The sequence below is a fragment of the Octopus bimaculoides genome, chromosome 2 (genome assembly GCF_001194135.2).
Source record: "Octopus bimaculoides isolate UCB-OBI-ISO-001 chromosome 2, ASM119413v2, whole genome shotgun sequence".
Taxonomy (NCBI): domain Eukaryota; kingdom Metazoa; phylum Mollusca; class Cephalopoda; order Octopoda; family Octopodidae; genus Octopus; species Octopus bimaculoides.
In genome coordinates this window covers 129,383,615-129,405,884 of record NC_068982.1, presented here as the reverse complement: position 1 = coordinate 129,405,884, position 22,270 = coordinate 129,383,615, and the positions used below count along the sequence as shown (strand labels likewise).

The following is a 22,270-nucleotide window of genomic DNA, read 5'->3' as shown; positions in this document are numbered from 1 at the left end:
GTAGCTGGTCTTCTCTTGGAAGAGCCCTGCTTCTCACATGGACAACTGTATGTTGGCTGCTCAAGAGTGGGCAGCAACAAAAAACCTATTTGTATATGCTCCACAAGGGAAAACAAGGAACATAGTTTACAATGAGGTGTTATAATCACAACAGCAAGAAAGTATGTACATGATCACCTTCTTTTACGAAACTTCATTGACTTTCATATATTTATATTGATATACATAAATATACGTGTGTTTGGGTGCGTGTGTGTATATACATCTCTATATATAAAGATGATGCGTAGTCTAGACGGCATTTTTAGATTTCATTATTCTCTTTAACTCGGGCAACGCCGGGTATTTCTGCTAGTATTTTATAAATGGTTAGAGTTATGCTTCACTAAGAGCTGTTTAATAATAAAATTGTCTTTAATCTGAAAATTAAATTGAGCATAAATTCTTCCTGGAAGTAATGAAAGATCTTATAAAATGACCAGAATATTCTATAATTCCCTGGTTATGATTTTGACTTATCAAAGGAACCTGTCTTGTTCTTTGTAGTGGCTAACTGAATTTTGTCAAAAATGAGTGGGTATCATGTATTTTTAGTTTACGATCTTTGAACATTGGGCCTTACTGAGGCAATGACTAGTGACCAAGACCTTTGGAGATAAGCTGTACTTGAGAAGACCTGACAAGCCAAGTGAGACCATAACCCACGGCCTATGCCAGTGTAAGCAGCCCACTTATGGGTACCCCTCATTCATTGGACAATAAACTTTGCTTGTGAAGACCTGTTGAGGCAAGTGAAATCAAAATCAAAATTGCTGACGTGGCTGATGACAGTACTGCCTGATTGGCACTCATGCCAGTGGAACGTTAAAAGTATATCCGAGTGTGATCGTTGCCAGGGCCACAGATTGGCACCCGTGCAGGTAGCACGTAAAAAACACCTTTTGAGTGTGGTCGTTGCGAGAGCCGCCTGACTGGCACGTAAAAGCACCCACCACACTCTCTGAATGGTTGGTGTTAGGAAGGGCATCCAGCTGTAGAAACTTTGCCAGATCAGATTGAGCTTGGTGCAGCCTTCTGGCTCGCCAGTCCTCAGTCAAACCGTCCAACCCATGCTAGCATGGAAAGCGGACGTTAAACGATGATGATATGTGTGTGATGGAATTTTAACGTAAATTTAATTATTTATTTTTAATCAATTCAGATCATTGTAGTTCTCAAAATAGATATCTGAGCTCAGTGTATTATTTTTGTTTCTTGTAACACATTCAGTTCTTGAACTTGCATATTATACTTACATAACATTTTACTTTTTCTTCTTTTTTTTTTCAAGTTTCCTCATGTTGCTTTTCTTTCTATTTCTAGAAATTGTGCCGTGCTGTCACTGAAGCTTTTGTCCGTTTGCATCAACGGAAATTGATTTATCGCAGTGTCAGACTTGTAAATTGGTCTTGTACTTTGAATTCTGCTATTTCAGATATTGAGGTACATTTCTACTTTTTAATTATTTTGTAATAATATATTCTTATGATGGTAGTATGGAGAGATTTGGCATTCGTTGCATAGAAACATATTTTATGTTTTTTTCTTCAAGTATGCTCTAAAACGAAAGTGTGTGATCTAGTGGATAGTGTATTGCACTTGTGATTGTAAGATTGTAATTTCAATTCTTGAACTGGGTGGTGTATTATGTTCTTGAGCAGAAAGCTTCATTTCACATTGTTCCAGTACAGTCAGTTGTAAATGAGTTCCAATAAAAGCTGGGAAGCTAACCCTGCAACAGACTGGTGTCTCATTCAGTGGTGAATGTTGTAATCTCAGTCACTTATATACCATGGAAACCATGTCAAACTTTAGCTTTATGAGTCCTGAGATTGATGACAGACCTAAGTCTAAGCCTATGTTCTACATTGTATCTGTTTTCATTTTGTCACAGATACTGCCTCCTGACATGAGAACCGAGACGAAATGCTTAGTTATTGCTTAACTGATAATTAGAGTTAATCTTCTTAATAATAATTGAGCTTTTAAAAATAAGAAATTCACTGAAATCTAAAATGTCAACAATAAGCAAATATCCAAATTTAAAAAGATAAAATGGAGATAAATTTTAAATTTGCTTTCACAGAAATCATCAAAAGATGAACTTTTCTTTTCTTTTCTTTGTAATGATTGATACAAGGGAAAACAATCATTGTTCTTTTTACTTTTTCATCAGGAGTATTTGCATGTAATTAGATGGACAATTTCCTGTAGTGAATATTTATTGTGTTATTCGTTTTAAATATATTTCCAGGTAGATAAAAAAGAAATAAGTGGACGTACTTTCCTTGCTGTACCTAACTATAAAGACAAAGTTGAATTTGGAGTTCTTGTCTCATTTGCCTATCCTGTAGTAGACTCAGGTAGGGATGATGTTCTGAGCATTACTGTTTTGTTTGTTAAATTTAACATCTATTTGGGACATATTTCTTTATTTATACTTTATTATCTCCTTCCTACTCTATTGAGTTTTCCTTTAAGTAAGATTGGAGTTGTTGGCAGCAAGACAGGCTGAATGAAGTTGCAGAGCAATGTGATTGCTGTTCAACAAATTTTGCCTTATTTTTTTGTTTACTAAATGTCTTAGTCGGACATTTTAAGCTGCTTTTGCAGTCCTCTGGATCTACAGCTCTGAATGTTTCCCTTTCCTAACATTGAAGAAAATATGATTGGTTTTACTTGGTCTCCCTTTTTACTTCCAATTAAAATATTAATGAAATATTTGTCACATACAGAAAGGGGAAACTCACCTTTTTAAGTAAAACAATTAAAAAGGATCAGACCTTCAAACCATCAGACATTTTAGGAAATGTGTTCATTGTCCAATGTATACTTCCTATTTTTTCTTAAGATGGTTGAGGGACATTTGGCTGTTATTTCTTGCAGGCCTAATGACTACATAAAGGTTCTCACATTGGCTCATCCCCATCTTACTCCTATTTGCATATAGTGATGTCTTTAAATAAGTCTGGGCCTCAAAATGAGAAATAACAGCCACCCCCTCTAAAAAATAGTGAAATATTTTGCCCCCACTTCTCCCTTTATATTATTAAGAAGACAAAAAGTTTGCAACTATATAATTCATCTTTCTTTGCTGTGGTATTAGACAATTTTAAAAAAAATTTCAAAACCACCTAATTTTATTAACCATGGAAATATGTCTACCTCATTTCCCTGACTCCTTTCCATAAGAAATACTGCTTTGAACGATCTACTGAATTAAGTTTCCTTTTGTTCTAATTTATGATTTTTAATTTAATTTAACTGATGAACATAGATGAAAAAATAATTGTTGCTACAACACGTGTTGAAACAATGCTGGGAGACACAGCAGTTGCTGTCCACCCTGATGATGAACGTTACAAACACCTCCATGGGAAATTTGTCCAGCATCCATTTCTTGAAAGACGCCTTCCAATTGTATGTGATGACTTTGTTGATCAAGAGTTCGGAACAGGTGAGTTTGTTGCTGTTTGACTTGAGAACATATTACCTTAATTCTACTGGACAGCATATTACATTTGAATATGTAATTTACTAAAATCTTGGTAGATGATATAATTTGTATTGAAATTGGAGAGTATTGTAGTTCGCTTGAAACATTGTGTATTGTTTGTAAAGAAAAAAGTTTTGAATGGTACAACAATGCACTATAATACAAGAAATGGACTATATACCTATTGTAAATTAGTTATCCATAGTCCGATGATATTTCGGAATACAATTCCTTCTTCAGATATTCTTAGAAGGAGTCACTGCTATGATCTGTTTTCCAACGACTTTTCTTTTTTTGGAAGCGTCTCAGCAATATTGTGTTTCATATATAACAGCATGATTATTCTTAGAATATATTGTAAGAAATGTTCACTGGTCATTCTCAGATATATGTGTGTGTGTGTGTGTGTGTGTAATAGGTATAGGTATGGTTGTGTGGTTAAGAAGTCTGCTTCAGAGACCTGTGGTTAGGGGATCAGTTCCACTGTATGGTTGTTGTTGGCCAATATCCTCCATGATAATTGTGGTTTGACCAGTATCTTGTGAAAGCAATAGGTAGATTGTAACTGAAGAAGCCTATTTTATATATGTATATATATTCATTGTTGGTGACATATTTTCTCCATGAGATGTCTATGATGAAGTGAAGGCATCTCTGGTGGAAGTGTTCCAGCTGTTTGACCTGCTTCCTGTAGAGCACCCAAACTTCTGACCCATAGAGAATGACAACTGTCTTGTAGACTCTAATTCTGGTGGATAGATGCAGTGATTTATTCTGCCATATACTCTTCTGTAGACATCCAAAGGAGGTGTTGGCTTTGGCATTGCAGTTGTCAACTTCCTTTTCACAGGTTGCTTCATTAGAAATGACACTCCTCAGGGTAGTGTTTGACTGCATTGAGGGAGTGTTTTTTTATGCCGATTTGTGGTAGTTAGTATGTGGTTTTTGGAACAAGCACTTCAGTTTTCTACAGACTGATGGTGAGGCCAAAGGCTTTGGCTGCCTTAGCTAAGCTAGGCATAACTGTTTGAAGGGCCATACATGTGTATGCTAGAAGTGCACAGTCATCTGCAAACAGCATGACAAGGACAAGTTTCTCTAAAATTTTCATGCAAGCAAGAATTCAACTAAGGCTGAATATGTTACCATCACTGCAGAAAAGTTCATAAGTATTTGTGTGTGAGGTGTGTGTATAATACACACACACACACACACACGCATACATGTGTGTGTGCGTACATACATTCATTCATTCACAGTCCAGCAAAAAGAGACTGGTAGATTAATTGTCAGACTTAAAATTAGTGTTGTGGGTGATTTGATTGATTACCCCGGCATGGCCCCAATCTAATGACTGAAACAAATAAATGAATGAAATCCTTTCTGTTTTTATCGTAATATTTATTAACTTTATTACTATCTGAAATAGTGTTACATTCTGCATATATAGAAGATATGTATAAAGGTTCATACTGAAATATCATTTCATATATACATCCCTTCAGGTGCTGTAAAAATCACACCAGCCCATGATCACAATGATTATGAAGTTGGTAAACGACACAGTCTCCCATTTGTGACCGTTATAGACGAAGAAGGAAACATAACAAATGATTGTGGACAATTTTCAGTAAGATATTTTCTTATCTTTTAAATTTTTTATGATATGGTTTATATTACAAGCACAGACATAGTTGTTAAAGAGTTTTCTTCACAGCCACATGGTTTCAAGTTTAGGAACACTGTACAGCACCTTGGGTAAGTGTCTTCTATTATAGCCCTGTGCTGACCAATGCCATGTGAGGGAATTTGTTCAGACAGAGACTGCATGAAGCCCATTGTGAGTGAGCATGTATACATATGTATAATGTGTAACACTGCAAAGAAAGAGGCTTGGAGATGCCATTATAAAAGACTGCTGAACATGGAGAATGAATGGGAGGAGGAGAGTCTGCCAAATGTTGACCCAATTGAGGGACCAGCTACTCGAATCAACAGTACCCTGGTAGATAAAGCAATTAGGAGTCATACCCAATGACTGGTGTAGCACCTTTACAAAGTGTTGCATGACCAGCCCATTTAAAAGTATCCTTGAAGCATTGGGCGATATGATGTGCTTGAGAAGACCTGTTGAGTCAAGTGAAATCGAAATCGTGGCCAGTGCTGCCTAACATTGCCAGATCAGATTGGAGCCTGGTGCAGCCCATTGGCTTGCCAGACCTCAGTCAAACTGTCCAACCCGTGCCAGCATGGAAAGCAGACGTTAAACAATGATGATGATCACTAAGCTTTCTTGGTTTAAACTTCTTCAGGAAATAAAGAACTTTGTACAAGAAGAATATGATATATTAGTAATAATAGCTTCAGTTATAGTTTGGATAAAAATTTAGATCACTTGTTTAAATTTTATTTTATAAACTTCATATTGTCTTAACTTATTTTTGATCTCATTAAATGGACTTCATTTACCCCCTCTCCTGGGGGTAATGCGACGAGGTGTTTCTTTGAACTGAGGGATGAACTTCTTGTTTTCTTCATGGAGAAGGAACACAATTTTCAAAAAGATCTGGAGGATGAGTATCTCAAGGTTGGCCTACTTATCAGACATTTTTGGAGCCCTCAACCACTTAAACCTGTAATTTCAAGAGCCCAAGTGCACTGTCACAGAATTCATCTCAAAGTTGGGAGTGTTTGTCTGGAAGTTGGATCTATGGTTGAAGAATGTGGAGAGCAAATGCTATGGAATGTTTGAACTGCTGACTACACTTGACAGCAAACCCAATGATGAATTTGCCTTAGAAATCGTCCGTCACCTCTCACTGCTCAAGACTGAGTTGATGCATTACTTCCCAGACGTGACTTGTTGTGCCATCATTGCCAATCCATTCTCCATTGATCCAGCTGAGTTGCCTGTTGGGACTGGAGAAGAAGAGGAACTTATGGATATCCAGGCTGATAAGACAGCAAAGACGAAGCCCAAAGAATGCTCTCCTATAAACTTCTGGCTAAACACGGCCTTCTCGTACCCGATGCTAGCCCGTCACGCTGTTCCCCAGCTACTGATTTTCCTCTCTACGTGGGAGTCTGAGCAGGGGTTCTCAGCTTTACTGGTCACCAAGTCGAAGAGCCAGAACCATTTTGCTGTGCCCAGCCATGATTTCCAATGCGCTGTGAGCAAGGTGATGCCCTGCATTGACCAGGTGGTGGAGAAGAAACAGATTCAGCCCTTACATTAAATTGAGTTGTGTTCTTTGTTGTTAGTTCATTTGTGTTTTCTATTTGTGATTAAATTGATATCTGATCGAATTGAGTTTTTCTGGAACCAGGTGGTACTCGGCAGCTATACGAAACCTCCAAGTGGTATGTGATCACAAAATGGTTGGGAACCACTGATCTAGAGTCTATAAATTTGAGCCAATGAGTTTTTCCCTCCTGAAAGTAGCATCAAAATTACCTAAGTACTGCTTGTGATTTAATATCATATATCCAAAATCTCTGTATAAAGAAAGTTAAGATTTGCAGAAATATTTACAGCAGCTATTTTTATTTTTAGGGCATGAAACGATTCGATGCTAGAAAAGCAGTGACACAAGCTTTGAAAGATAAAGGCCTCTATGAAAGTTCTGTTGACAACCCCATGGTTATACCAACATGCAGGTAATGTTGACATATTTTTACTGTTTTCAAAGCTGCACTTTTATATCAGCTAAGCTACAGGCATGTCTGCATGGTTAAGGAGTTTGCTTCACAACTACATGGTTTTGGTTAGGTCTCACTGCATAGCAATTTTAGTAAATATCTTCTTCTAAAGCTTTGGGCCAATCAGTAATTTGTTATGAATTTGGTGGACAGAAACTGTAGCAAGCTGTCATGTATGTGTGTGTGTGTGAGAGAGAGAGAGAGAAGGAGAGAATGTATGTGTAGATGTTGATATTCCTTGCTCATCATCATTTGAGTGAAACTAATGATGTTTAAATTCCTTGTTGACATTGTGACTGGTTGCCCTGCAGTTTTGAAGACCTATAAAATAAAAGTAACCCTTACTTGAAAAACAGCTGTGGGTTGGTGACAGGAAGTAAAATCTTGCCTCCTTAAATAACTCCTTGTTCAATACATGTTACTATGAAATAAACAGATATTCTATTAACAAACAAAGAAACCAAATTGATGGACTGGAAAGGAGAGGAGTTAAAAATGATTTGGTATCATTTGACATAAATCCAGGTTCATTTTAGTTACAAAGGATATTAAAAATTAAAGGTATTATCTCTTAGCTTAGAGGGAAAGGGCACCAAGCAATACAATCTGGAAGTGTTATTGGAATGTGTGAAGCTAATGAGATGAAGAAATTAATTAGTGATATTGGTAGTTACAGTAAATTCAGGTAACCCCCAAAAATTGAAATTTTTATTGTGTTGGTCTGAAAGAGAGAGGTGTACTTGTGGCCTTCGCAGACAGGTGAGATTAATGTGGTTAACGTTCTTCTTGACAATTGCAGGAAAATTATGAGCAGGTCAGGAATTTCAGAAGAGGGGCAGCAGTGTTGATGATAGTACTGTTAGTGTTGGAAGTAATGACATCAGCAATTCAATCAATATACATTAATTATACTTTGCTAATAAAGCTGTAAAAATTTAATGTACATATATCAATATGCTGATAGGTTTGTTTTTTATTGTGTTGCTACCAATAATGTATCTATTGAAACTAGAATAAAATAGAATCCAAACAAAATAAATTTTACTTTTAAAATTTATGTCTGAAGCATTCAACTTTCATTTAATACTTTTACTAATATTTACATTTTGACCCTGAAATAGTCAAGTAAAATCACAATGTTTTTTATAAATTAAATTCTAATTTTATATTATTCAATTTTCAGTCGTTCAAAAGATATTATAGAACCCCTCCTCAAACCACAGTGGTATGTTGATCTCAAAGACATGGCTGCACAAGCTGTTAAAGTAAGTTCCAATTTCCTTTATATTTTGGTTTAGTGTACTTCTTACTGCAAAATTGTTTGTAAAATAATGAAAGAAAGGAACAAAATCCAACAATCAGCTTCTGGGGTCCTAAACAGGAATTGTGCTACTTTCTAAGGAAAGAATATTTATATTTGCTTACCTTAAGTTTTTTTGTTTAATTCTAAAATAAAATACACTTTGTGTGTGTCTCTTTCCCACTTATTTTCAACATTTCTGTTAAATTGCTTTCTTGTCAAAAAAGAAATGTTATATATTTTGATTTTTCTTTTTAAAAACTTTATTACATTATTTTTATGGTATTGAATATTACAATCAAAACATTTTTTTTTTTTTGGTAGGATGTCAAAGAAGGCAATCTGAAGATTATACCTGATATGCATAAAAAAACTTGGTATCGTTGGTTAGAGGATTCAAGGTAATTTGTTTATCTTTCTTCTTACTGTTCTCTATGTAACTCATTCACTTTTGTGTTACAGTTCACCTATTATTTAATCTACCTTATATTTAGTACAGATATTGTGTTCTTGATCAAGAAAAATCACTCTACATGATTAAATCTACTTAGTTAAATATGTTATTTTTAGGAATATTATCCAACTTTAAAAGACATGCACTAAAAATTCTAACAAATCCGTATTTTTGTAAGTAACCAATGCCAGTATGTCAAAGTTGTCATTAAAAAAAAATATTTATTTATTATTCCTTTTAGGTTTATATTTTGTTTGTTCTTAGGTAGGGCATCGGTAAAAATTGCTTAGTGCTGGGCTAGATATTGGTGGTTAATTTGATACCGCAATATTTGCATTCAAACCTCCATGGTTTATAAAATAAATAAAACATTGGTAGAAAAATCTCAATCAATCTTTGACAAAAACAGCCTCTGCTAAAGTAAAAGTAATTTTTATGATGGGCTGAAAATTAAATGTCAAGATTGTTCAGACAAGAAACGATATTCTAGATTTGTTCCTGTATTACATACAATTAAGTACAATAGGTTGGCAGAATCATTTGATTATCTGACAAAATGCTTTGCTGCATTTGTTCATTCTCTCGGTATTCTGAGTTCAAATCCTGCCTTGGGCAACTTAGCATTTCACTCCTCTGGGGTTAATAAAATAAAATACCAGTTAAGTACTAGGATTTCTTTAATCATCTAAGCTCTTCTCTTGGAATTTCCGGCCTTGTACCTGTCAGAAACTGTTAGCTACTTAATACCTTGTTGAATTTTTTATGGATTAACTTATTTGTCCTATTAAGAGAACTGGATTTTAATTGAGACCACCCTTTCCAATCCTTGGTCCACTCACTGTCACTATCTCCTTTCTCCTTTTACTCTCTCCCACCTGAGGCTGCCATATTTCCCCCCATATACAAGATCCCTTTGTTGTCCCTCAATATTACACTCCACCTTAGTTGAGGGGTCGTGTTGTCTTGCAAGTTACTTGGTGTCCTTACTGCTGCTGGTACCACGTAAAAAGCACCCAGTATATTCTGCAAAGTGTTTGGTGTTAGGAAGGGCACTTGGCTGTAGAAACCATGCTAAAGCAGTCAGCAGAGATTGGTGCAGTCTTCTGACTTACCAGTTCCTGTGGAACCATCCAACCCATGCCAGTATGGGAAAATGATGATGAATTTAGATTTAATCCATTGTAATGACTAGATTTAATAATTATGCTTTTATTTTTCAGGGATTGGTGCATATCTCGGCAGTTGTGGTGGGGACATAGAATCCCAGCTTATTTTGTCACAGTTAATGATCCCAATGTACCAGAGGGCTTGGTAATTATCTCTTGATTTTCCTTCTTTTTAGGCATACTTTTACTATGTGCTTTTTGATTTATCCTTAGGTATAGACATGGCTATGAGATGTGTACTTGACTTAAAAAAAAACCCATAAGTACTGGGGTTGATTTGGTCAGCTAAACCCTTCATGGCAATACCTAAGTATGGCTGCAGTCCAATGACTGAAACGAGTAGAAGATAAAAGATAAATGAATTTCTTTTTCAGGTGCAGGCATGGCTGTGTGGTTAAGAAGTTTGCTTCCTAACTATTTGGTTTCAGGTTCAGTCCCATTGAGTAACATTTTGGTTAACCAAAGCTTTGTAAGTGGATTTGGTAAACAGAAACTGAAATAACCCCATTGTAGACATACGTGTGTATATGTGTGTGTGTGTGTGTGTGTGTGTGTGTTTATGCCTTCATGTCTTGGCATCACTTTATAGTTGTAAACGAGTGTCACCATTATACATGTAGTGTCACCATTATACATGTAGTGTCCCTTGTTTCCAAACTACTGTGAAACCATGTTTGGTCATGAGGAAATATTACTTTGTTCAGAAACATGTGTGGGTTAGCAACAGAAAGGGCAACAATCATATAAAAATCTACCCCAGCAAATTCTATCTGTCCCATGCATCATCATCATCATCATCATCATCATCATCATCAATGTCTGCTCTTCATGCTGGCATGTCTTGGACGATTTGACATGGAGCTTGCTAGCAGGGAGCTGTCAAGACTCCAACTGTCTGTTGTGGATTGGTTTCTATGGCTGGATACTCTTCTTAACACCAACCACTTAACAAAAAATTTGCTGGGTACTTTATGTGTCACCATCATGGGTGTGTTTAACACTGGCACAGGTGCTTTTTTTAAGTGGCACCAGCACCTGAAAAAACAAGTCTGTATGTGTGGAAGACTTAGTTTGACATGTCTTATCTAGTACAGCAAATCGCTACATCTCCTGGTCCCTTGTCATTTCTTCATTGAGGCCCAGCATCTGAAGATCCTTTCTCACCTCTTCATCTCATGTCTTCCTAGGTCTACCCCTTCCACGGTACCCTCCACAATTAGAGCTCGGCATTTCTTTACACTGCTGTTCTCATCCATATGCATCACATGACCAGACCTGTGCAGTTTTCTTTCTTGCACACAATGTCTGATGCCTCTTATACACAGTTTTGCTCTTAGATCATTTGTGTGTGTACACTGACATTACCCATCCAGTGGAGCATGCTAGCTTCATTTCTTTCAAGCCTTCACAAGTCCTTTGTAGTCAAAGCCCATGTCTCACATAGCTGTATGTATACAGGCATCATACAATTTGCCTTTCACTCTGAGAGAGAGGCCCTTTGTTACCAACAAAGGTAGAAGCTTTCTGGACTTCGCCCAGCCCTACCCTTATCCCAGCAACTACCCTTTCAGAACTCCCTCCCTACCTGCTAACTTGCTCCCCTAGATAATAGAAGCTATCTACTACTTCTAATGATCCACCTGAGCATTTGAGGGAGCCTGTTGTCTGCATATTTTTAGTGCTTATTATTTCCTGCACATTTGTGGAAAAGTAGATGTTAAAACGATGGTGGTGGTGTTGATAATTTCTCACATGCACACACACATTTGAAAACTTGTTTTATGCTTGGTTTTATTGGATTGTTTATATACTCTGTTTGTCTACTTCAGGGTACTGATGATAAGTACTGGGTGAGTGGTCGCACTGAAGAGGAAGCTAAGCAGAATGCTGCAGAACGTTTCAATGTATCTGTGGAGAAGATTTCTCTGAAACAAGGTAAATAATGATAACAATAATAATAATAAATATGATGATAAGGATTTCTAACCTTGGTCATCCAGATCAAGGAAATTTGTGTGAGAAAAATTTCCCAAGTGAAACTGGAAAAATCATTAAAGCTTCATTTCCATAAATAGAATGAACATTTTTTGTCCCTTTCATTGCTAAAAATCCCCTTTTGCATGCGGTGCCATATGAGTTTGATCTAAACTTATTTTAAAAGGGTAAAATCAATATGAATTTAACCACTATGTTATAAAATAATCTGCAAAGAAGTGGGAAAAAAATCACTAAAATGTAAAAATTAATGCCTATTTTAACCTGAGTATTGAAAAAGGGTCTTGTTCATGTTAAAAATACAGCAGGACTTTCTTTCCAACCTAATATGCATTTATATATGCATGCATGCGGGTGTGTATGTGTGTCTCCTTGCAGTGACATGTGATTGTTGTAAACAAGCATCACTGTCCTACAAGCAGTGTCCATTGTTTCTAGTTCTCAGTGAAAACGTACTTGGCCATGGCAAAATATTTACTTGCTTGGAAACAGGTGAGGGTAGGTGACAGGAAGAAAATCTGCTTTAACAAATACTGCCTAACCCATGCAAGTATGGAAAAGTAGATGTTAAAATGATGATGATTTTTACACACACACACACACACACACACACACACACACATTTGTATTTATGTTTATTACTTTTCATTTTAGATGAAGATGTACTTGACACCTGGTTTTCATCTGGTATTTTCCCATTTTCTATATTTGGTTGGCCTGATGAGGTTAGTAACTTCAAGAATTTCAGATAATTTCACTTTAAATTTTTCTTTTCACTTTCATACTTATTTTAGTATTTCTTCATTATTTAAGATAATTGTTTACAATTGTTAAATTAATGATAGTTTTTTTCTTTCTTAAATCCCACTTTATATCAGTATCATTCTTTCAATAATCCACTTGCTAACACCTTTTGTAGCTACTTTAGAGTTTTTTTTCTAAAGTGGCCTTCTGACACTGACATTTACCTTTAACTCATGATTTTCCTGCCAGAAAATCTTGTTAATGCAGCTTTTTTACATTAGGATATCACATTAGATGATGTCAATGGACAAACTTGTTTTTTTTCTCTAAATTCTTAAAGCATCTGAACTTCATTAAATTACATAATTTGTATGAAAACTCTGCACGTTACTGTTTCAAGTCCTCAAACTCATAGGGCTGGCTACCTGGTTTCCATGGTGTATCAGTGACCAAGATAGTAATGTTCCCACTGAATGTTATGCCAGTCCATTGCAGGGTTACTTGTTTACAACTGTTTAGAATGGAGCAACATGAAATGAAGTGTTTTGCTTAAGAACACAGTGCACCACTTGGTTCCACAACTGAAACCATGATCTTCTGATCATGAGTACTACACCCTAACTACAAGGCTTCATGCCCTCACACTTCCAAGAACAAGCAGGAAATATTGTTTGTACTGCTACATGGTTGATGTGGCATCTGCAAATTTGTTGCAAATGTAATATCTCAAAATGAAAAACTGTTTTATTCAATGAAGTAAAATTATTAAAAATATCAATTTTTTAAAAAAATGTTTAGTGCTGATACATTGTATCTTGTTTATGAAATTAGAAACTTTGTTGAAAATTATAATTTTTAAGTGAATATTATCTTTGCAGACACCTGATCTCCAAGCCTATTATCCTGGTACTTTGTTGGAAACTGGACATGATATCTTGTTCTTCTGGGTTGCTCGTATGGTGATGATGGGTAATGCACTCCTTGGAAAACTACCATTCAAAGAGGTAATTCAAGAAATTTGTTTTAGCAACTTCAATATAGTCCACTTGTTTTGATTTTTGTCATATTAGTACTTCAAAGGGTTATGGAATGGTTAAATACCAGACTAAATTCCTTGCGATATTTAGTTACATTCCTGGGTTAGTGACCCACCATATCTCTCCACATAAAATTTGGGCCATTGTGCCAACATTAAGAATCAATATTTATTAGCTTGATTCTTTTACTGAATGGGTATTGGGGCATTGTTTCTGTTGCACCAAGTTATGGGTCAGTCTGTAAATGAGTGGAATCCATTTTATATGTCCTATTTTAGGTTTTCTATGAGAACATAATTTAATTCAACTAAAACAGTTATAGATCCCGTTTATAGATGAAGCTTGTAATGTCCAATTTCCCATACTTACATGGGTCAAACAGAATTTAGTGTGGTAGATTTTCTATAACCAGATGCCCTTCTCAGTGCTGTCCCTCACCTGTTTCCAAGCAAGGTGATATTTCCCCATGGCCTGAGATGTTTTTATGGAAGACTGGAAATAAGCAGCTATCGTGCAATGCCAAAACAAAGAAACACAAACACCCACTGACATTGAACGTCACCCAATCTCTCTCTCTCTCTCTCTCTCTCTCTCTCTCTCTCCCTCTCTCTCTCTCTCTCTCTCTCTCTCTCTCTCTCTCTCTCTCTCATACAAAGCTTCTTTCGTTTTCTGTGTACCAAATCCATTCACAAGGCTTTGGTTAACCCAGATTTATAGTTGAAAACACTTACCTGGAGTGCCACGCAGTGGGACTGAATCTGAAGGCACTTGGTTAGGAAGTGAACTTCTTTAACCACATGACATACTACCTGAAAAAGATGCTTTTAATTGATTTCAGCTTTAGCAGCTGAAATCAGGTTGTTGTAACTCTGACATACTGCCCGATATAAAGCACAACCTCCTGGATTTTGGATGCCTTTAACAGATTTTTCTCTGTTCTAGGCATTCAAACCAGACCCTTGTTTCCCTTCCTGCTCGTGTATTTTCTGCAGACAGTGAGGTAAAGATATTTGACTGGAGCATCAGCTGCATTGATCTTATCAGTTTAAAAGAGATTGTGAAAGTCATGGGTTGGTACCCTTTCTTCCTAGACTAACTTATTGAAAACAAAAGTAAATTTAACCAGCATAAACCATAGTCCATTCATCAGTTTAATTTTTCTTGTTGTTCTTCCAGGTATACCTTCATGCTATGGTTCGTGATGCTCATGGACGTAAAATGAGCAAATCTCTTGGCAATGTTATTGATCCTTTGGATGTTATTACTGGAATCAGTCTTCAGGTAAACATCATAATATAGAATCTTTTACATGTTTGATTTTACAGTCTTAGTTGTATGGATAGTTTCATTTTGAACTGGTAAAGAAATCCTGTAGCTTAAACAAAAAACTAAGTTTGATATTTTTTTCAAATAATGAATGAAAGATTTTAACAAAGTAAAATATAATAAGATATTACAAGTTGGATTTATTTCTGTAACATCAAACTGACTTGGTAAAGAGTACTATAATCAATTTTGTGAATCAATATTCTATATATCCCCAAAAGATTTCTTCTTAATAAATAGTTCATATCCTCATCTGATATTTTCCCACTCTGTAAAGTAATTAATGATAAGACAAGTATCCAGTCATAAAGACCAAACCATAATCGAAACTTGAAAATGAAATGTGGTTTTCCGAACCATCAAAGAGAACAGTAGTTTGAATAAAAACTGACTCAGAATCTGATGACTTGTCCAACAAATGCCAACATAACATGAGGAAAATTTCAAATTCAATTCACAAATTGGCTAATTGATTGTTATTTTTTATTAAATTTTTTTATATTTCACTGAAAAGCTGGTGTGAATTAACAGTTAAATGTCTTCTAATTCAGGGTCTCCATGATCGACTGAAAGACAGTAATTTGGATGAAAAAGAAGTTTCAAAGGCCAAGGCTGGTCAGGTAATTGTTTTATTTTGACACCACACCGTGATTGCTAAAACAAGTGAAACAACAACTGCAATATGTAAAGAAATAGATTACTCCCCACTCTTCTCATATATATTGTGTGTGTGTGTATGAATGAATGTCACTGACATGTATCATTCATTTCCAATCATTTCCAATATTCTGCAAGAATATGTCTGGCCTCGGGAAATATTATTTACTTGGGAGCTGGAGAGGCATCCAGCCTTAGAAAATCTGCTTCAAAATGTACTCCATCCAATCATTGAAAACGTGGAAAAGTGGATGAGGCTTGTCCATTTCATACATCCATTTATAATAATCACTGGACCCTCCGTTGGGTCTTTTACTATTAATATTGTTTTGTCTGAATTTGGTAGATGGTAAGTGTGTAGAAGATTGTCACATGTGTGCATGTCTTTATGTCTGTGTTTGTCCCACCCACTGCTTGACAATCGGGGTTGGTTTGTTTGCATTGCTGTAACTTAGCAAAAGAGTCTTATATAATAAGTACCAGACTAAAAACTAAATACTGGGGTTGATTTGTTTGACTAAACCCTTCAAAGTAATTCCCTAGCATGGCCATAGTCCATTGACTGAAACAAGTAAAAGATTAAACATGAATTTTTACAAATTATTTCTTTTAAAACCTACGTGATCATTTCTTTTTTTTTATATCTTCAGAAAGCTGATTACCCTCAAGGTATTCCTGAATGTGGTACTGATGCGTTGAGGTTTGCTCTCGTGTCATACACTTCTCAAGGTTAGGAACCATAATTTCTTTTATTTCATTTTGTTTCTTAAATGTTCTTGAATTTTTCATTCAGGATTATTATTTGTTATAGTGCTTCTATTTATTATGAAACAGTTAAGATCTGTGGAATGTCTGTAAAAATGTAGCCTGTACACTGTAAAGTGGTTGGGAAATGAACTGACAATATAGGGGCCAAGAGGACTTTTTAGTCTTGTCAAGGATACAACTCCTCTTGTGTTGATGCCATGATTATTTGCACCCATTACACTCTGTAAAGTGGCTGGTATCAAGAAGATCATCCAGTTATAGAAACATGATTAGAATGTATGAGTAAGGTGTAGTCTCTGAAAAATCTTGGAGGGCATTAACTTCAAATAAGAACTGTATCACACTGTGATGAACCCATCCAACCTATGCCAGCATGGAAAGTGGATGTAATAGTCAATGACTATTATTATTATTACTAAGTGCTGTGGATTGGAAGAATCACTAGAGCATTGGACAAAATTCCTTGTAGCATTTCTTCTTTTACCTTTCATCCCTCTGAGGGCAATAAAATAAAGTACTAGTCAAGGACTAGGAGTCAGTGTAATCGTCTTGTCTCCTTCCTACTAGATAGCAGAATCAGGAACATGTTGATCAAAATGTTTAGCAACATTTCTTCCCACTCTTTATGTTCTGAGTTCAAATTCTGTTGAGGTTGATTTTGCCTTTCATCTTCTCCAAGTCAATAAAATAAAGTACCAGTTTAAAATAAAGTAAACACTGCCAAAACTAGGAAAACATTATTATATTATTATTATAATTTCCATTGTCTAGACATAAAATGGATTTGTCTTAGTGGTGGAATCTGAAGCAACATTCATTGTAACTGGTTCTTATTGAACATGAAAGGCTAAAAAAAAAACTGAAGGTATTGGCTAGAGGAGGCATACAACAGTTACTTTGATGAGAATATTGCAGAGAAAGAGTATTATCAAAAAATGTACAAGTTCAAAGAAAAAATCCATAAATGAAAGATTACATTTGAGATTTTTATATCATTTTCAGGACGAGACATTAATTTAGATGTTTTGAGAGTTCAAGGTTATCGCTTCTTCTGCAATAAACTTTGGAATGTAACCAAATTTGCATTGTCAGCTCTTGGAGAAAGTTTTGTACCATCACCTGTAAAAGAGGTAATTTTTTTTCCGTTTCTCTTTTAATGAATGCATGTGTGGTTAAGAAGTTCCCTTCACACCCATGTAGTTTCAGGTTCAGTCCCACTGTTTGGCACCTTGGAGCAAGTGTTTTGTACTATACACCCTGATCAATAATAGAAGTGAATTTAACAGATGAAAACTGTGCAGAAGTCTCTCATATACATACATATATATGGTGTGTGTATGCACATATGAATGTATTGTTGTGTTTCTCTCACCACTTGACAACTGGTGTTGCTTTGTTTACATCCCTGAAATTTAGTGCTTCAGCAAAAAGTGATCAATAGAATAATACCAAACTTAACTCTCTCAGATCTGGGTCTCTGCATCTAACTTTACCCTCCACCTGGGCTCTTGAGCCAAAAAATAGTTGTGTATTCAGCTCACAAGTAACAATTGCAGGCAAACTAATAGACTGCATCACAAAAAAATCCAGGAGAATAACAATAATAGGCTTTTCTCACAACTACCATATTTCTTCATTGAAGGCAAACTCATGGACAGAGTCACAAAACAAAATTCAGGAGAATAACAGTGATAGGCCTATCTCTCAACTACCATATTTATTCACTCAAATTGCTACTTTTCTCATCATTTTCATCAGGTTGAATGTCTGAATCATTCTCATTGCTAGTTTAAGTGTAAACTCTTCACCTGAAGAATAAATATCATCAGGAATTTCCTCAACTGCAAAGAGTCAAGGCTTTGCTCATTTAGAAGACAAAGTGCTGGGTTCATCACATGCTGTTTCTTTTTTTTTATGTGAGACCTTTTTTATGGTCTTTCAAGATTAGTGGGAAGAAAAGATAAAGCTATTCTCAGATCATAAACCTGGTCTTAAAGCTTGCAACAGAGTTTACTCTGCTAAAGATGACCAAAGCCCAAGTGATGGCATTAAAATCTGCAAAGGATTCAGTCTACCAGGAGAATTGGGAGAAATTTTTTTCTTGACAGTGAAAATTTTTTCTCTTTTTTTCCCTTGTCACTTAATTTGAAGATTTAAAAATTTAAAGCTTTGAAATGTAATAAAAAAAACACTACAAAACAACAGCTGGACGTAGAAGTAAATTGTTTTGTGAAAAATAATTGCTGTCATGGCCAGTGCCGCCGGACTGGCTCCTGTGCTGGTGGCACATAAAATACACCATTTCGAGCATGGCCATTGCCAATACTGCCTGACTGGCCTTCGTGCCGGTGGTACGTAAAAGAACCCACTACACTCTTGGAGTGGTTGGCGTTAGGAAGGGCATCCAGCTGTAGAAACCTTGCCAGATCAGATTGGAGCCTGGTGCAGCCTTCTGGTTCACCAGTCCCCAGTCAAATCGACCAACCCATGCTAGCATGGAAAGCGGACGTTAAACAATGGTGATGATGATGATGATGATAATAATGATGATGTTGATGTATTCAAAAAAGAGAAGATTGTAACTGAATGAACATTTGTGAAATTAAGATGAACATAGGCTAGAGAAGACATATGACAGTTACTTTGATGAGAATATTATTAAATGATATATATATTCTCAGAAAATCTGTAAAATGAAAATTACATTTGAAATTTTTATATAATTTATTTGAAGAATCAAGGAAGCATTATGGACAAATGGATATTGAGTCGTCTTTCAGAAGCTGTTATGTTGTCAACATCTGGATTTGAGAATTATGACTTCCCAACTGTTACTACTGCTATTTACAATTTCTGGTTGTATGAGCTTTGTGATTGGTATGTGGTAAGTAAATTTCGAATTTTATTGCTAATTGTTTTTGATTTCTTAATCTGATATTGAGTGTAGATAGAAAGCTAGAGTGTTAGCCCTTCACTTCCTATGGAGCATTGGCCATTGATTACTTTTCTTCACTGTTCTGTCTTTGCTGCTTCTCTCATTTTAACCCCTACTTTTTCAGCTCTACATCAAAACCCCTCCTCCAGCTATTTTTAGGGTGTCCTCTCTTCTGCCTCCTTTATGGGTTTCAGGTCAGGGCATATGTTTCCTTGAGAGAAGGCCTTCTTCTCCCTCCCAGGTCTTGTTGATTTTGAATTGTCATCAATCCTTCTGTAACTTTGCTTTATTCCAGGTAGGGTGTTGGCCTTATGCAAATCTCTTTTCACCCCTGCAAAGAGGTGGTCCCCAATATTCTGACCTCTTTCTTTTGACTTGTGTAGCATGGAAAGTCCTACCAGGATCTTGTGCTCCATTGGTATATCTCTCAGGATCATTGAGGCATGCAAGCTACCAAACCACAACAAGGACTTGACCTTGTGATGGTTAATAAGTATTCATTATAGCAAAAAAATAATAATAACAATAAAACATTCTGTGGCATGTTTTATAATAAGATACATGTGAATTTCGAAATTCCTTTTCGCAGTCTTTATCTCTGATACTGTGGAGGCGCAATGGTCCAGTGGTTAGGACAGCGGACTCGCGGTCATAGGACCGCGGTTTCGATTCCCAGACCGGGCGTTGTGAGTGTTTATTGAGCGAAAACACCTAAAGCTCCACGAGGCTCCGGCAGGGGATGGTGGCAAATCCTGCTGTACTCTTTCACCACAACTTTCTCTCACTCTTATTTCCTGTTTCTGTTGTGCCTGTAATTCAAAGGGCCAGCCTTGTCATACTGTGTCACTCTGAATATCACCGAGAACTACGTTAAGGGTACACGTGTCTGTGGAGTGCTCAGCCACTTACACGTTAATTTCATGAGCAGGCTGTTCCATTGATTGGATCAACTGGAACCCTTGTCGCCGTAAGCGATGGAGTGCCAACAACAATCTCTGATACATTAAAATGTAATTTTATTTGGATATTTTCATTTTTTTAAAGTAATTTCTTCGTTACTCTTCTGAAGTTGGGTAGCCTAGTGGTCAGGGTGTTCAGTTTGCAAGCATTAGGTCATGGGTTTGATTCTTGGTTCAGGTCATGTTGTGGCTTTTAGCAAGGCACTTCAGTTCATATTGCTCCAATACACTCGGTTAAAAATGAGTACCAGTAGCACTTGGAGTTAATCTTACAATGGACTATTGTCTTCTTCAAGAAGAAGAAATCTTGTATTCTAAACTTAAACACCTTGAAAATCCAGATGAGTTATGGCCTTATGAACCTGTAGCTTTAGGTAGACTTATTATTATTCTTGATGTAAGTACAAGGATTTAGCTTCTATTTAAAAAAAAATATGTTTATTATTTAATTTATTTTGAAAAGATACTGAATATCGTAACTTTTCTTTTTACAGGAAAGCATAAAACCAATTTTATATGGATCAGATGATGAAGCTAAAACTATTACAAGCAATATTCTTTTTACCTGTCTTGATGTTGGTTTACGACTTCTCCACCCAATTATGCCATATGTTACTGAAGAATTATTTCAAAGATTACCTGGAGAAAACAAGAAAGATACGACAAGTATTTGTGTACATCCTTATCCTACAACAAAAGAAGTAAGTTTTATGTTTTTATTCACTCATTTCAGGGTCACTTACTTTGTGAAGTGTTGTCTTAAATATTATTGTACGGTAAATTGAAAATTTTCCCAACCATATGGTTCCAAGTTCAGTCTCATTGTGTGGCACCTTGAGCTGACCAAAGCTTTGTGAGTGGATTTGGTAAACAGAAACTGAAAGAAGCCTGTTGTATGTGTGTGTGTGTTTGTGTTTGTTCACCACTGTTTGACAACTGGTGTTGGTGTGTTTATGTTCCTGTAACTTAATGGTTCGGCAAAAGAGATTGCTAGAATAAGTCCTCGGCTTAAAAAAAGTACTGAAGTCAATTCATTCAACTAAAAATCTTCAAGGTGGTGCTCCAGCATGGCCACAGTCTAATGACTGAAACAAACAAAAGATAAAAAAGACTGAGTCCTTCATGTTCTTGAAACTATATTTTTGTTAACGATTATTTGTATATTTATTTGTAATACATCCAGGTCGGTTCAAACACAAAATATGTTTGCTGTGGTGTACATCATAGGAGAATAACTTCTCCCTTTTATGATGACAGTAAGTTCATAACACACTTGGCTCATTGGTGCAGGGGCCTTCTGGAACACCAGTGTTTTGACTTGCTTCTTGTTAGCCAGAAGTACCTGGGCCAACCAAAGTGTTGTGAATGGATTTGTTAGATGGAAACTGAAAGAAGCTTGTCACATATATATGTGTGTGTCTGTTTGTCAACCCCACCACCGCATGGCAACTGATGTTGGTGCGTTTATGCCCCTGTAACTTAGTGGGTCGGCAAAAGAAACTGACAGTAATTGCCAGGCTTTAGGAAAAAAAACTATTGTGGTTGATTTGTTTGACTGAATTCTTCAAGGCATTACCCCAGTATGGCTGCAGTCTAATGATTGAAACAAGTAAACGATAAAAGGTAAACACATAAAACTTCAAATTATTATTCTGTTGATTCTAAGATGTATATATATATATATATATATATATA

The 22,270-nt window shown here is 36.1% G+C and overlaps 1 protein-coding gene across 5 annotated transcripts in view; it reads left to right on the top strand.

Moving 5' to 3' along the window:
* LOC106879229 (valine--tRNA ligase) overlaps positions 1-22,270 on the top strand; it is a 45,768-nt gene that overhangs the window by 16,437 nt on the left and 7,061 nt on the right. For all 5 annotated transcript variants that reach the window (XM_014928715.2, XM_014928717.2, XM_052965597.1 and 2 more), the window contains exons 8-24: positions 1,363-1,482; positions 2,294-2,402; positions 3,317-3,496; positions 5,041-5,165; positions 7,089-7,192; positions 8,418-8,499; positions 8,859-8,935; positions 10,209-10,299; positions 11,984-12,089; positions 12,804-12,874; positions 13,772-13,897; positions 15,107-15,211; positions 15,808-15,876; positions 16,564-16,642; positions 17,684-17,811; positions 19,416-19,565; positions 21,070-21,276. In XM_014928715.2, the coding sequence (XP_014784201.1) occupies positions 1,363-1,482; positions 2,294-2,402; positions 3,317-3,496; positions 5,041-5,165; positions 7,089-7,192; positions 8,418-8,499; positions 8,859-8,935; positions 10,209-10,299; positions 11,984-12,089; positions 12,804-12,874; positions 13,772-13,897; positions 15,107-15,211; positions 15,808-15,876; positions 16,564-16,642; positions 17,684-17,811; positions 19,416-19,565; positions 21,070-21,276 (1,929 nt within the window). The remainder of the gene's footprint in view (positions 1-1,362; positions 1,483-2,293; positions 2,403-3,316; positions 3,497-5,040; positions 5,166-7,088; positions 7,193-8,417; positions 8,500-8,858; positions 8,936-10,208; positions 10,300-11,983; positions 12,090-12,803; positions 12,875-13,771; positions 13,898-15,106; positions 15,212-15,807; positions 15,877-16,563; positions 16,643-17,683; positions 17,812-19,415; positions 19,566-21,069; positions 21,277-22,270) is intronic.